Raw genomic sequence first — 13933 nt, forward strand, 5'->3', positions numbered from 1 at the left:
TCTTCTAAAATATCGACTGCGTATCTTGGCAATTCATCCCTAGCAGAACAATTCATTCATTTCCATGTATTTCACATATACAACAAAAAAAAGTCTGAAACAGCAAGTTAAGAGCAGTTTCTTTAAATGTTAATTATATAACTTAATTCTGAAAAAACACCAAACTTGATATATTTATCTGATTAAAGCTTTTCCAAAACAATCACTAAAACCAGAGTAAGAAAAGGACTGAGATGAGAAAGTCTGTGACAAGAAGATAAAAGCCTATTACAGAATAGCCTTCATACTAAACAGTGTGACATGACACAGCAGTACCTGTCATCATACCAATATCTCTAGATAAAACAGCTGTAAAATTCTAAAATATTCAGAAAAGGATTTAACCTCAAGTGAGTCACAATAAAAGAAGTGACTCTTAGGAACACTGACTAAAACAAAATGTAAAACAATTTTGCTATTTTTAGACAGTATGTAGAAGCAGATATTTTTCTCTTCTGGGATTTTTTTTCCACTGCAGCTTTAATAAACATTATCAAAACAATTTTTTGTTAAGTAAAAGAAGTTTGCTCGCACTCATGTCTATCTGAAAACAACATAAATAGAAACAAAAAAAAGAATGAACAGGCTAATTTCATACCTGCCTGAATTTTGAACGAGCCTCTTTCTCTTTCATTCTTCCATGTGCAACTAGGTAGTCAAACACTTCCCCTGAGCATGACAAGGACAAAACATCAGTATTAATTTTTTTACTATCACACACAATCAAAACATACTTGAACACAACACACACCCCATGCTGCTCCTTTTCTTGAAGGGAAAGGAAATAGAAGCAGCCAAGAAAAATTCCTTTTGACTTTTTGCATTAGATTTCATTCAGACAAATAATAACTAAGAAGTAAAAATGGAACTAAGACTTCTTCAATTTTTAAAATAAATTTATTTAACCACTGTGAAACAAACAGACTCAATCATGGAAAATATTCATATCGTGTGTAAGACACATTGGGAATCAGGCAACTTATGCACCAGATTTATTTTGCACATCTCTAGTGGCTTCGCTTAACGCTATTTATATTATTTCCGTTTATTCCCTCTTGTTCTTTTCCTAATAAAAAGTTGCTCAAATGCCTTTCAGATCCTCATCTTTGCACTGTCTGACAGCAGCCTTTCCCATCTGGTCACTGGTGCTGTGCTGAATTCTCTTCCTACATTCAAACATTTCCCATTCAGATACTAAGCAGCTTCTCAAGCAGGCACTCACTATCCCTCTCACTATGAGCGTGCTGGTTCCCCTTCCTGTGTTACTGATTCCCATCCCCGGATCTGCTTCTTCAAGTGTTTCGGCACACATTTCCAAGATAAAATGAGGCACCAGTGCTTGCCTAAATATAGCGGATAAATACCAGTCGAGAGTTTTTGCTAGAATCTGTGCCAGATTATCTTCTGATACTGCAGCAGGAACCTCAGAATGGGAACCACCCTCGAGCACAAACCTAAGAGGTTGCTTAACAGAATCAAGAAATCCTGCCCTGAGAGGTCTGCTGGGACTGCTCTGAAGGCCAGATTGAAATAACCCATTAAATCCTTAAAGTGTTTCTAGGCATCTAACTGGCATTTCAGTTTATCCCTAATGCTCATTTCAGAATCCACTTACCCCCACTGGCATATTCCATTACCAAATACAACGTCTTTTCAGTCTCAATAACTTCAAATAATTTTACTGCAAGAAAAATCAATGAGAGAGAGATTGTAGCCAGGGGTAAAAGCACAGCACAAACAAACAATTATACTCATGGAATGAGTATAATTTATGGCCAGTGATAACACTAAATCATACAGAAACTGTATATCCTTTAGGTTAGCATTCTTTTGAGGGGGGAAAAAGACCAAAAATTAATTTCTAAATCACAGTTGATAATAAAGCATATTAATTCACAATTTTCTCAGTTTAGGCACACAGTACAAACGAGTTCATGCTGAAATTAGTATTTAATTTGACACAGACTTAATTTAAGATAATACAAACCTCCCCTGTTTTGCTAGCAAACTGCTCACAGTCAGAAATCCGAGATTCTGACCAACTAAAAACCAATTGGATACCAGAAATGTTAAGTCTAACTTTCCTCAGATGGCAATATAACCACTCATTTAAAACAAACACACCTCCACCACCACCCCCAAAAAAAACAGAAAACAGCAGAAGCTATGAATGCTGAAAAAGCAACAAACGATTTAAGGGATGAGAAGGGAGTGCCTAGCATGTAATAACTTGTACACCTCATCCATACCTTGTATGCAACAAGCCCTCTGGCCAATTCAGGACCATTAACTGTCTCTGGAACAAGACTGCCCAGCCCTCCTCAGCCAGAAGAATTGTCATCACAAAGTAGGGCCCTGAAGCTGTGGGGTAGGTGAAAGAACTAAAGCAGAAAGGGAAAATTACATACTTGGTAATTCTAATTTTCTGGAAATATCAGTCAGCAGGAATCTTTCCTAGACTGAACTAACGGGAGTTCTGCTACTCTCACCTAAGAAACTCATGCTTTCGGGTCTCAAGAATAATTTCAGTAGAAGAGGGGATTCGGGGTACTTGACAGACTGGATAGCTCACATCTCCTACTCTGTGTAAGGCTTTCCTGGACTGAGCAGTTTACCTCCTCTGAGCAAAATTCTTGATGCAAGCAGAGTCAGTAAAGGAGGGGAGACAATAAAGCATTTACTGGATGCTTACTGTCCCTATTAGCTTCAAAAAAAGTTTAACAGCGGTACATTCACATACAGCCAAATAGAGTAAAATGTAAACAGTATAACAGAAAAAAAAAGTCTGCAGAAATGCAGGACTCCTACCAATATTGGGATGATTCAGAATCTTCATTATTCGTACTTCTCGAAACAACTGTCAAGGAAGCAGGACAATTTCCTTAGAATGTGTTTATTAGGGAAAAATTACACAAGATATACAATTTTAAATGTCAAGAAGAAGACAGAAAAGGCCATAGAAAGTAGCATTAGCATAAAATATAGATAAATATAGTGCAGTGAACTACAGAAAACATAATCTACATCTTGTGCATTAAATCAATATAATGACTACAAATAACTACATACCAAAACCAGATTAATTTTTAAGTTTTATGCAAACACCAAGTTGCACAGCCCTTTCTGGAGTTCCACACTGACCAAATCCTACAGATTATTCACACAAGTATTCACTCTCTCTGATTTCTTTGGTGACTGGCAAGCTCTGCCAACTACTGTGAACACATCGAAACTGCAGGTGCAAGTACAAGGTGCAGCTCTAGAGAAAAGTCACACACAAGTGTTCAAATGGAATAAGCTATCAGGAATTCTGACATCCTCCAAGTCCTGCTGCTCCACAGAGGCGAAGCAGGCAAGTTTGCTTTTCCCACAACTACCAAATTTTACACTGGTCACAAGCAGCAGTGATTCCCCCTCTCTCCCCCTGCAACTCCTGAAGACTTATCATCGATGAAAGTCTGCTGTATGACATCGAATCACGTAATTATAAACAAATGGACAAACTTAAGCCCTTAGTATATATACTGCACACAGATTTTTTTCTTTTTAAACAGAAACAAGAAGTTATTGGTCGTAAATTTCTACCATTCATGGCTTTATTAATTAGAGGTGCATCAAGATTAATCTAGGGGCTCAAAGGAAAGAAATAAAAAATGCCTATGCTGTTCAGTGCTGTGTAGTTGAGGTTGGCAATACGGATAGGCTTGCACTGTTTAATTAAACAGTGCAGCCCCTATTTAATGTGCTGCACACTCTTTGGTCCCTTATTGGGCTAACGTAGGATGCTGAATTAAATGAAGAAATGCTAACTCTTCAGTGTAGTGGCTAGACATTTTGGAAACATCTTTAGAAATATCTTACAGTCTTCCTTAGAGAGAAACTGGGCTCAACACACTAAGTGTGTTGCTGTTTTGTTTCTCTCATGTTGCAGAGACATCTCACCCTCCATTTTCAAAATTAGTCCCATTTGATCAGATGCAACCATTGCAAAAGGGTACAATGATGCAAGCCAGAGACTGAACAGCTCCCTGAAGAGTAGCACTTTAGTGTATTTTATGTCTCTAAAATTATGCATTTATTCTACAAGTTAAGACTACAGAGCAACATCTTATTGGCACTCAGCTTTTGATAAAGTATGATTGCTACAGCTCAAGTAATAATGTTACAGATGTATACTTGCATTACTTAATTATTTCACGCTAGTTACTATGCACTTGCCTTATAACTGCCATTAAAACAATGTCAGGGGGAAGCGAAGACTACAAAAGCATTTCTCTGAGCAAATATGAACAGCTGCAGTTTGCTTATGTCTAAAACACAAACCAAGGGTATGTAATATTATGCACCAGAATTAACTTGAGCAAATATCTTTTCCTCATAAAATCAGCCATTGTTAAGAAAAAAACACCACACCAGGATGCTCACTGTGTGTTGTTTTTCTAAGTACTGGAATTTGTTGCACAAGAATAAATTTCTCAGCTAAATCAATATAAACTAATCAGAAGCTAACAAATCTAATCCAATGGATTATACAGCATCAGAAGAGATTCTAACCAGGTATGTGGAAAAATCAGTTCCTCCCCAAAAGATTGGAAAGATACTTCATAATTTAAGATTGGTATAAGAGGTACAGCAGTGAACCTTCATACCTTCATAAACAGGATCAAAATATGAGACTTCTATAGAAAATAATTTCAACCCTCACACTTTTATATTTAATGTAAAGTACATGGGAGTTGAAAAAAAAAGTGCATTATTCTATTCAATATTCTCACAAGATTTAGAGTTTACTAATTGGTTTAAGACTCTAATTGGTTTAAAATTCAAATTGATTTTACAGTGACAAGAAATTTCGTTCCACAAATATTTCTGAATAAAAGCCTTAACAGTATTCGAGGACATGATTTTATATTGCAACTCTGCATTCCATGAAGCACTACTTTGAGATAAATCTCCTCCCCCACACTTTCCTTGTGCAGAAGCACGCTGGTCATTAACACCTGCAATGCCATTAAACCATGTATTTACAAATATAAACACCTTTGAACAATAGCCACTACACCCCTCAATAACACTCAGGAGACACCTCTTTGCCTATAGAGGTATTTAAGCAAAAAGACCATAGTTATTTCCTACAAAGCCAAGTTTGTTAAACTTATAAAAATCTGGACAAGCAATGTTTGTTCTCTGAGGATAAGGCAACCTGCTGGAGGATTATAATCTATTTTACTGACAAAAAATAACATTTTCAGAATTCAGACACACTTGTATTTTCCTGAGCAGCAGTGTCCTTCTCTCTCAGAAGGTATAAGTGGCTTATCTCTCATCACCCCACCACATATTTACAGGACCACTCTTCATTCTTAAAAAAGGCGACCATTCAAAAAAAAAGCTGTTGAACAAGCATCTCCTTGTTGGAGAGGTGCTGTAGCCTCAAAAGCTTCACTTATAGAAAGAGACAGACAGCACCATACTCTGTTTCTAAAATTTGCAGTTAGGAAAAAGCAACAAGACTTGAAAAATTGTTTCCCATGCTTCCAGCTTAATTTTCCAAGGCATAAACTGCAGAAAGCAAAGATCTGCCACTGTTCCAAATCTTCCACACTACTTTACTTCTGTTCTGCTTTCCTCAACAACAGAAGAACTTAAGTTAGAGGCTCCAAACATGTTTAAAGAATAAAAAACTTGCTGACCGCTAGAAGGGGAAAAAACCATTTCCTAATTAAACCTATTAATGAAAAAAAAAAAAAAAAAGCACCTTCTGCTCCACTAGCAGTTTGCAGAAGAGCAACAGAATGCTGTTTCAGAAACATCCCTGGTGAAGCCAGTAGAAGACAAAATTTTCAATGTAGCAGACATGCAAAAAATAGACTGGCTATTTTGATACAAATTTGTGTTATGACAAAACCCAAATACTTACACTTGGAAACAAATTACAATAGTGACAGTGGAAAAAGCTAAGCCAGTACAGTAAATTACTATCAAGACTGCAAGTCAACAATAAAGCCAGCTCTGTTCTACACAGATGCTCACTGGGTATGGTGGTAACCCTATATTGAACAAATTGAAAACAAAATAGAAAGGCAGGACCCTTAATTCAACATAGGTTTTCTATTTAAAGACGTAGAGGTCCTGGAGTGAGAAATACAATATAAGTTAAGACATTAACATAAGCTATCACATTGCATGGACAAGAAAGCAAAATTAAAAATTCACAAGGTCAGCTTATTTAAGCCATCTACTGTTAGGCCATGACACAAACAAAAAAAAGTCTGTCTGAAGTACCCTGTGCATACAACAGGGCATGAAAACCACTGGTGAGCAGCTAGGAAGAAACGAAACACTCTTTGCTTTTATACCCGTGACTAACTACAGACCCAGCTTGTATAACACTTCCAGCAAGTGAAGTATGTGCTCAAATATTTCTGTTTACAAAACAGAATGGTGCATGTGAAGCCATGATGACTCATTTCACTTAATTAGGTCAGCAGCAAGTACTGTAGCAAAACTGACTTGCACTCAGTATCCTTCATACTTTGGTGAATGGAAAGGAAATGGTTTTGTAAATGATCCCACACCCAAGATAACCAGAAATTTGTCTTGTTTGAGTAATAATAATCAGTAGTGATTGAAGATCTAAAAGTTTTGCTGAACAGCAAAATTTATCAGCTTTGAAGTTCTAGAGACCATCCTCTCAACCAGGAGAATTTAGACGAGTTCAAACGCAGGAGTGGTATTTTTGTGCCAGTAACATACTCCAGTGTCCCCTATAAACCTTCATAAGATAAGTGTCCCTATCAACACAATACTACTATCACTGCTTCCCATTCCCAACACTGCCTCTTGAAGAAAAAAACCCAACCATTTAACAGCCCTTTGTACAGTATAAGCCTGATAAAATCATAAAACTTCACATTGCAATTATACTAAATAGTATAAGGAGACTCACAAACAAAATGTAATAGTTCAGGGCAGAAAGAAAAAAGAGTGATTGATTTCATAGAACAGAACAAGAATTTTTACGATTTTACTAACAATCCACAAATGACCCAGTAAAATACTAAGAGAATTTATCCTAAGCATGCTAATGAACCACCCTCTCACCCTTATTTGCTTTGTATTTACAATTGCTTCAGTGACTCTGCAAAAATTGTGCTTAAGTTTACTTAAGGGCTTTCAGGCAACCAAAGTTCATTCACTCAGTCACAGCTAAAGACATATAAATCTTCCAAACAACGATTATTTTTTCTGAAAACCATAATCAGTATTTTACAAATGGAAACATGATACCAACAAATTACCCAATTTTTCAGTGTGAGCAGAAGATGCAAGGGATCAATACATTTAGAAGTTACTGAAGAGTGAAATTCCAGTTAAATCACTAAATTTAAACATCTAAACTTAGTTCTACTATAAGCTGCTTCTAGCAGTACCTAACACAGTTTGTCTTGCTGCCAGCTTCCCACTCAAAAAATCCAAGTAACAGCAGCAATGTCCTATTGCATCAGTATTTTATGTACTATTTGTGCAGTGTGAGAGCATGTTTTGTATGCTATGGAAGTCTTATTTATACTTGGAATGGTTTATTGAATTATTTTCAAGTATTTTTGTATGAAATACAACTTAATATTAAAACGATTTTCCCAAAGCTGAGTTTTTCTTGCTTAGTTTTCCAGAAAGTTTTAACATATTTTCGCTTCTCATTGCTCAACAATGAGACAAATCCAGCCCTTCAAGTGTGAACACCAAGCTAGCTAGGAAATAAGCTATGTGAGCTGCACAGGATTTCTACAATATGCTCTGTCACATGCTGCCCCTGTGGCTTCCTCTTCTCTAGCTCAAATATTAGCAAAGAGATTTGCTTAACACAGGATATAGGACTTAACAGCAAAGCTTCTGCATGGACTGCACAGCAGGTTGAATTAAAAAAAAAATCCAGAAGCACTCACACTCAAGTATTACAAAGGAGACATTAAAGCAAATAAAGTATTAAAAGAGATAAAAGAAAAAAATAAACTATAGCAAAGCTGTTTACAACTTCTCATAACCAAAGTTACACAATAAAATAAATTGTAGCAGCAGCCAGAGATAAATGAACAGCAATAAGCCCTGGCTTCTTTCTCTCATTTCTACAGCTACAGACAACAGCAGTCTAGTATTTGTAAACAAAAAATACCCCAAATTTTTATAATGGGCATCCCCCAGTAGGACAATACAACATTTCTGTGCTTTAGCCACAACAAAACATACAGAGAGTTAAATAGTAAAAATCCAAACCAAACAAAAATCCCCAGGGTTTTGATAAAACCTTTATCACAATGACTATGAAAGACTTCTGAATTTCTATCTACAGGCATAAACAACACTGCTTTGATTATATTCACTCATTTTGTCAATTCTGTGCACAAAAAGTAATTGGCACAGGTCCCCTGAGTTCAGCAAATATTTTATTAAAGTTGAAAGAGTATAAAGACAAATGTAGAAAAACCCATTAAAGCAATAGAAGTTGGTACCTAAGTCCACAAAAAACCCAATTAGTACATTAAAGAAAAAAATCTAAGAAGAATACCATCCTTTACAGCATTAAATCTTGGTTTAGCACGTAGACAAAACTGTTTGTATACCAAATTGGAAAGAAATGTTACTGTTGGCAAAGAGGAAAGCTAGAGGAGGAAGGAAGAGCAAAACAGCAAAGCTCAGATAGGAACCACATGGAGTCACTGCCCTCAGACAAATGAATGTGCACATTATAGCAGGGAGACCACGCTCTCCCAAGGTCACACACAAAAATGTTGTTTAGCAAGATAAGGGGATCAAATATTTTTGTCAAGTAAATAAAGGATCACAGTTCGACTGTTTACAGAATTTCAGATATTATGGTCTATTCTTACCTTTTGCAGGCTAGTAGGATTCAGCTGGGTTTTATCTATTATTTTCACAGCAACCTTGGGAAAAAAAACAAACAGCTATGAATTACTAAACTCAGAAGGTTTGAACAAAAACATACTGCACCTCTGTGAGGAAGAGCATAGATGCACCTCTAAAACATGTGTGTGTGTCTACTTCTACACATTTCATCAAGCAAAATTCTCAAACCTATTAAGATCTACCAGCAGGATCCTGGAATTTTGCCACTGAGGAATCAGTTTTAGAGATCTGTCTGTGTTTGGACTGAATAAGGTTATCTTGTCCAGGCCCTCCAAACACAAGATTTATCTATTAACTGATCACCAATATCAACGAAATCTGCCTATCAATACATTTCTCTTCAGTTTTAGAAACGCTTGAGGATGAACAGACCTCTTCCCAGCCCCAAAATACCGTTAGATGCAGAACAAACATTTTGATCCTTTCACCAAGAAGCTACATTTTAAAAAGGGGATGGGTGGGTAGGTGGTTCGGTGCAAACTCAGGCAATGTCAGGTAACTTCTTCTATATCCTGAAACATCCTCTAGAAGAAATACTTATTATAAAGAAAGCCAAAGAAAACAAATCAGCCTTTTTTTTTTCAAGGCTTACCTCTCTTCCAGTAAGCACATGCCTTGCCAGCTTCACTTTGGCAAAATTTCCTTTTCCTATTGTTTTCAGTAAGCGATAATTTCCAATGTGAGGATGCTCTTCATTTGTGGATGTGATGGAGTTCCTACATCGGGGGATATTTTGTCTGCTACTTGACTTGATAGGCTGGATGTGTGGTTCAGTGTATCCATCCACAGAGGTGTGCTGCAAAGCAGACAAAATTGTTGGGAATTTAGCTACTTGGATTTTAGACAATTGCAACAGAATAGACAACAAGTATAAAATGATGTAAAGGAGAGAAATTTATTTAACTTTTACAATATAACTGACAACTCTGGATGGCAGCCTAAGGAGAAAATGCTACCTTTGGGCAGAGTCCGATATATATCTCATGAAAAAGTCTGCAGAAAGATTTTTACCAGCTCCAAAAGCAAAACTGCATACCTAGGCAGTAATCTACAATCCATTACAGACTTTTTTAAAGATGCCAAACCATAGAGTATAGCTCTATGTTGCAGATAAATTTGTCTAATCATAACCAAATTTAGTCTTTTAAAAATACACTATACAAAATATATTTGTACCTTGGCATATTTGGAAACAAGGTTTCACTCTTTTTTTGTTAGCTTTCTTCAGTAAAATGACATTACTTTTTGTTTTTCTCAAGTAAACTCTGTTCCCAAAACATATTTGCATATTTTAAAGTTCTCGTTCAAGTAGCAAACTAACTACATCTTTATTTAAAAATAACTATTCTTTAAAACCCCGTGAGATCGCATAAAATATTTTAAATCTCAAAAGTCTGAAGAACTAAAAGGAAGTTATTTTTAATGCATGCCAACACATCTTCCCACGTTTAATGTTAGTCATTGAAATCTGCTTCTGTACTCTAACTTCCAAGTATATAAGGGGCAAGTTACAGATGGGGCTTGGAATTGTTCCAAGGAGAAACCAAAGTAATGAAAAATGTCAAAGGAGTGCTAAGTGTTTCAGTATTTCAAATACTTTCTAAGAGTGGCAGATGGGTACAAATGTTTAACAGGTAAAATTTAGCTTCTAATCTTTTCAGTTACAGACTTTGAAAGCTGGCAAATACTGGAGGTAGAAAGAGTGTCTTCTCAGAGCAGTTTTTAGATTTGTAGCAGAAAGGCATGCTTACTCCCAGCTAAGCATAAAGCACCAACAGACACCTGAATATTACCTGAATATTTTCCCATTACTGACTGCCTCAATTAAAAAGTGGATATCTTCATACAGAGCACTAACGAGCCTGTTCCTAGATCCTTGACCTTAAGCTGAAAGCAGTCTGAGGGTAGCTGGAGTTTTACTGCTTCTCCCAATATCCAGCCTAATGCTGGGCTGTGCTGATCTCATCCATCATTCCTTATGGAATTATTTTCATATCCAACCAGAATTTAAAGCAGTACTTCCAGCTTCAGTCTGCATTTGTTGGAGACTGAAGTCAATCCCCTCCTGTAAACACTCAGGCTTACAGGCTGTCCCACTGAACCAGGCAAGATTATTTCAGGACATAAGCAGTAGTGGAATTGGGAAAAGGAGCAAACAGCTGCAATGCAACCGGAAAAAACAAGGGGTGTACCACAACCAGAATGTTCTTCCCAAATGTAGCACAACCCTGCTTACATCACCTCCAGCATTATTAATTATTCACTATAGCAAAGAGAACAGCCCTAAATATAATTTTGTCTTTTCTTTGCATGAGTCCTTCTGCAAAATACTACTGTACTCCCACTGCTAAACTGCTTCCCAAATTACTGGAGAACCAAGCAAGCCAGGCATGTTTAGATTCTGTATATCAGATAAATTTATTCAGCTGTGAAATAACACGCTAGTAAGAGTATTTATTCTTTAGAAGCACATCATTATAGTATTTTCTGTAGACTTTGAAAAAGAAGATCAGAAGGGCAGCTCCAGGCAAAAAAGGCTTTGAAACATTCCTTCAGCAACGGACACCAGCCCCACATGTGATAAACCGCAGCCCAAAGAAAAGTCTCCTCTAAAAATACACCTAAAAGTCCCCCCGATAAATGCAAAATCAGTATCTGTATGGTGCCAACAATGAATACTTCAGCTGCACTTAGAACCAACCCATCCAGGGCTACAGCACCGTGCTACACAAACAAGTTTTAGAAGTCTTTGAGCCTCTTTACTCACTGAATTAGATCTTCACTATTAGGATTAGCAATCCTAATATCAGCTGCCATTCATATACTTCACAGGATTAGACTACTCCCAACAGATACCTGAAGGGATCTCTTCAAGAAACACTTGGATAGACTCAACCAATGCCATTGGCAAAGAGGAAGATGCCTTCACAGAATAGATAATTTCAATGCAGACTGAACAGGGAAAGCACTATTTAATCAAAATGACAGTATAACAGTACCAGATCTGAAGAGGAAAAAAGACTAACAAGGTTCATGGTCAAGATGATTCTGGATTTTGGTCTTTTGTGACAGAAAAACTAAGCCACTCTGGATGGTTCCTAATTATTCATTGTCAAACAGATTCTCTTCAGAGTCAACCAACAATTCTCTCCAGCTATGCCCAAGGATGACAGAAATCATGCATAAAGAAGGTCAAATGTCCTGGGGTTTGTGAGCCACACAAATATATACAATTTCTGAATTTAAACAGCACTGAATGAAATTAAAATTATTCTTGCAACAGGCCTCTTTTCTGCACATAAACAGCTTGCTATTGTTGGAAAGTAAAGAGGAATTTAAAGTAGAAACTGATCAACTTCAAGAAATCAACATTCAGTGAAACTGAAACAAAAGATTAAGAAGTTGAAATAAATAAAAAACCAAGGTCAAATAACAGTATTTCAGAGATTATTTCCAAAGAATATTAAAGCTGAATTTCACAGACGTACGCAACATCCACACAGTCTAGGCCAGGCTACATAGTTTTCAGATACTTCTGGTCCATTACAATACATTAATTCATTATGCATCAGCTACTATGTGGCTATTTAAAATGCCATTTCAGTAGAACAATCTCTAACTTCTGAGAAATTTTTCAAGGTGCTGGAAACAAGGGGGCTGTAAAAACCAACACTCTCCTTGAACTTCACTGTCATCCAAAAACAACTCCAGGCAACAAGCTGCATTTTCCACACAGGATTTTAATGAGAGAATCTGTTATTTCACTAGAGACCCTGATATATATATATATATATATATATATATATATACACACACACACACATATATATATAAAAATGTAGTGGGAAACACTACCTTACTAGTACATAATAAACATGACTCAATATATTCAATTTATGTCAGTGTAAAATAAAGTCTCTAGAAATAAACAGAGAATTAGATGTTTCTTAAAATAAAATGCAATTTTATATAAAAACAGGGTGAAGCAGTAACAAGCTTAGAACTGAAACAGTTTATTAGAGCATTTAGGTATTTTAAAGTACTTGACTAATGTGCAAAATAAGAAAATAAATCACGCAGAACAAAATCCACCTTTTCAGGAATCTCAAAAAAGTATTTCTAACATTCAATTTTAAATTGCAACAGAAAAGAGCTTGATTAACACTTATTGCTCCATACTAGGTCTGCTTCTGACATATTCCACCAGGGTTGTTACAGAAATCCAAGGGCAGTAAGACCACAAGAAAATTAACGTGACCCATTGCTTCTCAAAGCTGTAGTTTTCTTTGTTTACCCAAGATAACTTTGCCAAAGCAAGATGACCTGATGGCCACACCATCTTTAAGAAAGTGCAGAAGAACTAACCCCACCAAGTAGGTACAATGTGTGGCTTTCACTACTTTACACAGTCAGCATCCTTTAGCCACTTAGTAGCCAATGGAGTAGTACTCTCAGGGATTACGCACTGTAATCAAACTTACAACAAACTTATCATATTAACTGCTGCTACAGCTTGGTCTTAAAAATTCCCCCCAAACCATTCCAGTCACCAATCCACAAAGCCTTTCTCAATCAAACAACACTGAAGGCCTCTATAATCCTTCAAAGTAAGAGGGTAATTTCCACACATCTATCTGCCTACAAACATAGCTCACTTGATTAAACAAACCTCTTAGTGCTGAATTTTCCCCATCTTGATTTATCACAAGGCAAATTCCTTGGCAGAGCCAGCCCATGCAAGCAAAGTCTGCACATGCAGTTCTACAAAGGCAAATCATTACACTTGTCTTACTCAGTATTTTCTAAGCTGTCCTGGACAAATATATCTTGCAGCCAATTTTTATATTCTTAACTCCTACCATTTCCAAGCAAGTGCTATACACATGAGCATTTATAACAGCTGTCATATTTTGCAAATATGCAAATATTTTTCAAAATAGCTAGCCCAGACAGAGGGTATCTGAAG

General features: G+C 36.5%; 1 protein-coding gene across 6 annotated transcripts in view; it reads right to left on the bottom strand.

The window, feature by feature from the left end:
* MARK1 (microtubule affinity regulating kinase 1) overlaps positions 1–13933 on the bottom strand; it is a 56926-nt gene that overhangs the window by 24758 nt on the left and 18235 nt on the right. For 4 of the 6 annotated variants that reach the window (XM_068185588.1, XM_068185589.1, XM_068185586.1 and 1 more), the window contains exons 2-6: positions 9560–9763; positions 8931–8984; positions 2848–2896; positions 1655–1720; positions 638–708 (exon numbers count right to left, since the gene is read on the bottom strand). In XM_068185588.1, the coding sequence (XP_068041689.1) occupies positions 638–708; positions 1655–1720; positions 2848–2896; positions 8931–8984; positions 9560–9763 (444 nt within the window). Of the gene's footprint in view, positions 1–637; positions 709–1654; positions 1721–2288; positions 2421–2847; positions 2897–8930; positions 8985–9559; positions 9764–13933 lie in introns of those variants that run through there. The other 2 variants (XR_010997536.1, XM_068185590.1) reach the window with 2 other exon arrangements.

This window comes from Anomalospiza imberbis, chromosome 3, assembly GCF_031753505.1.
Source record: "Anomalospiza imberbis isolate Cuckoo-Finch-1a 21T00152 chromosome 3, ASM3175350v1, whole genome shotgun sequence".
Taxonomy (NCBI): Eukaryota; Metazoa; Chordata; class Aves; order Passeriformes; family Viduidae; genus Anomalospiza; species Anomalospiza imberbis.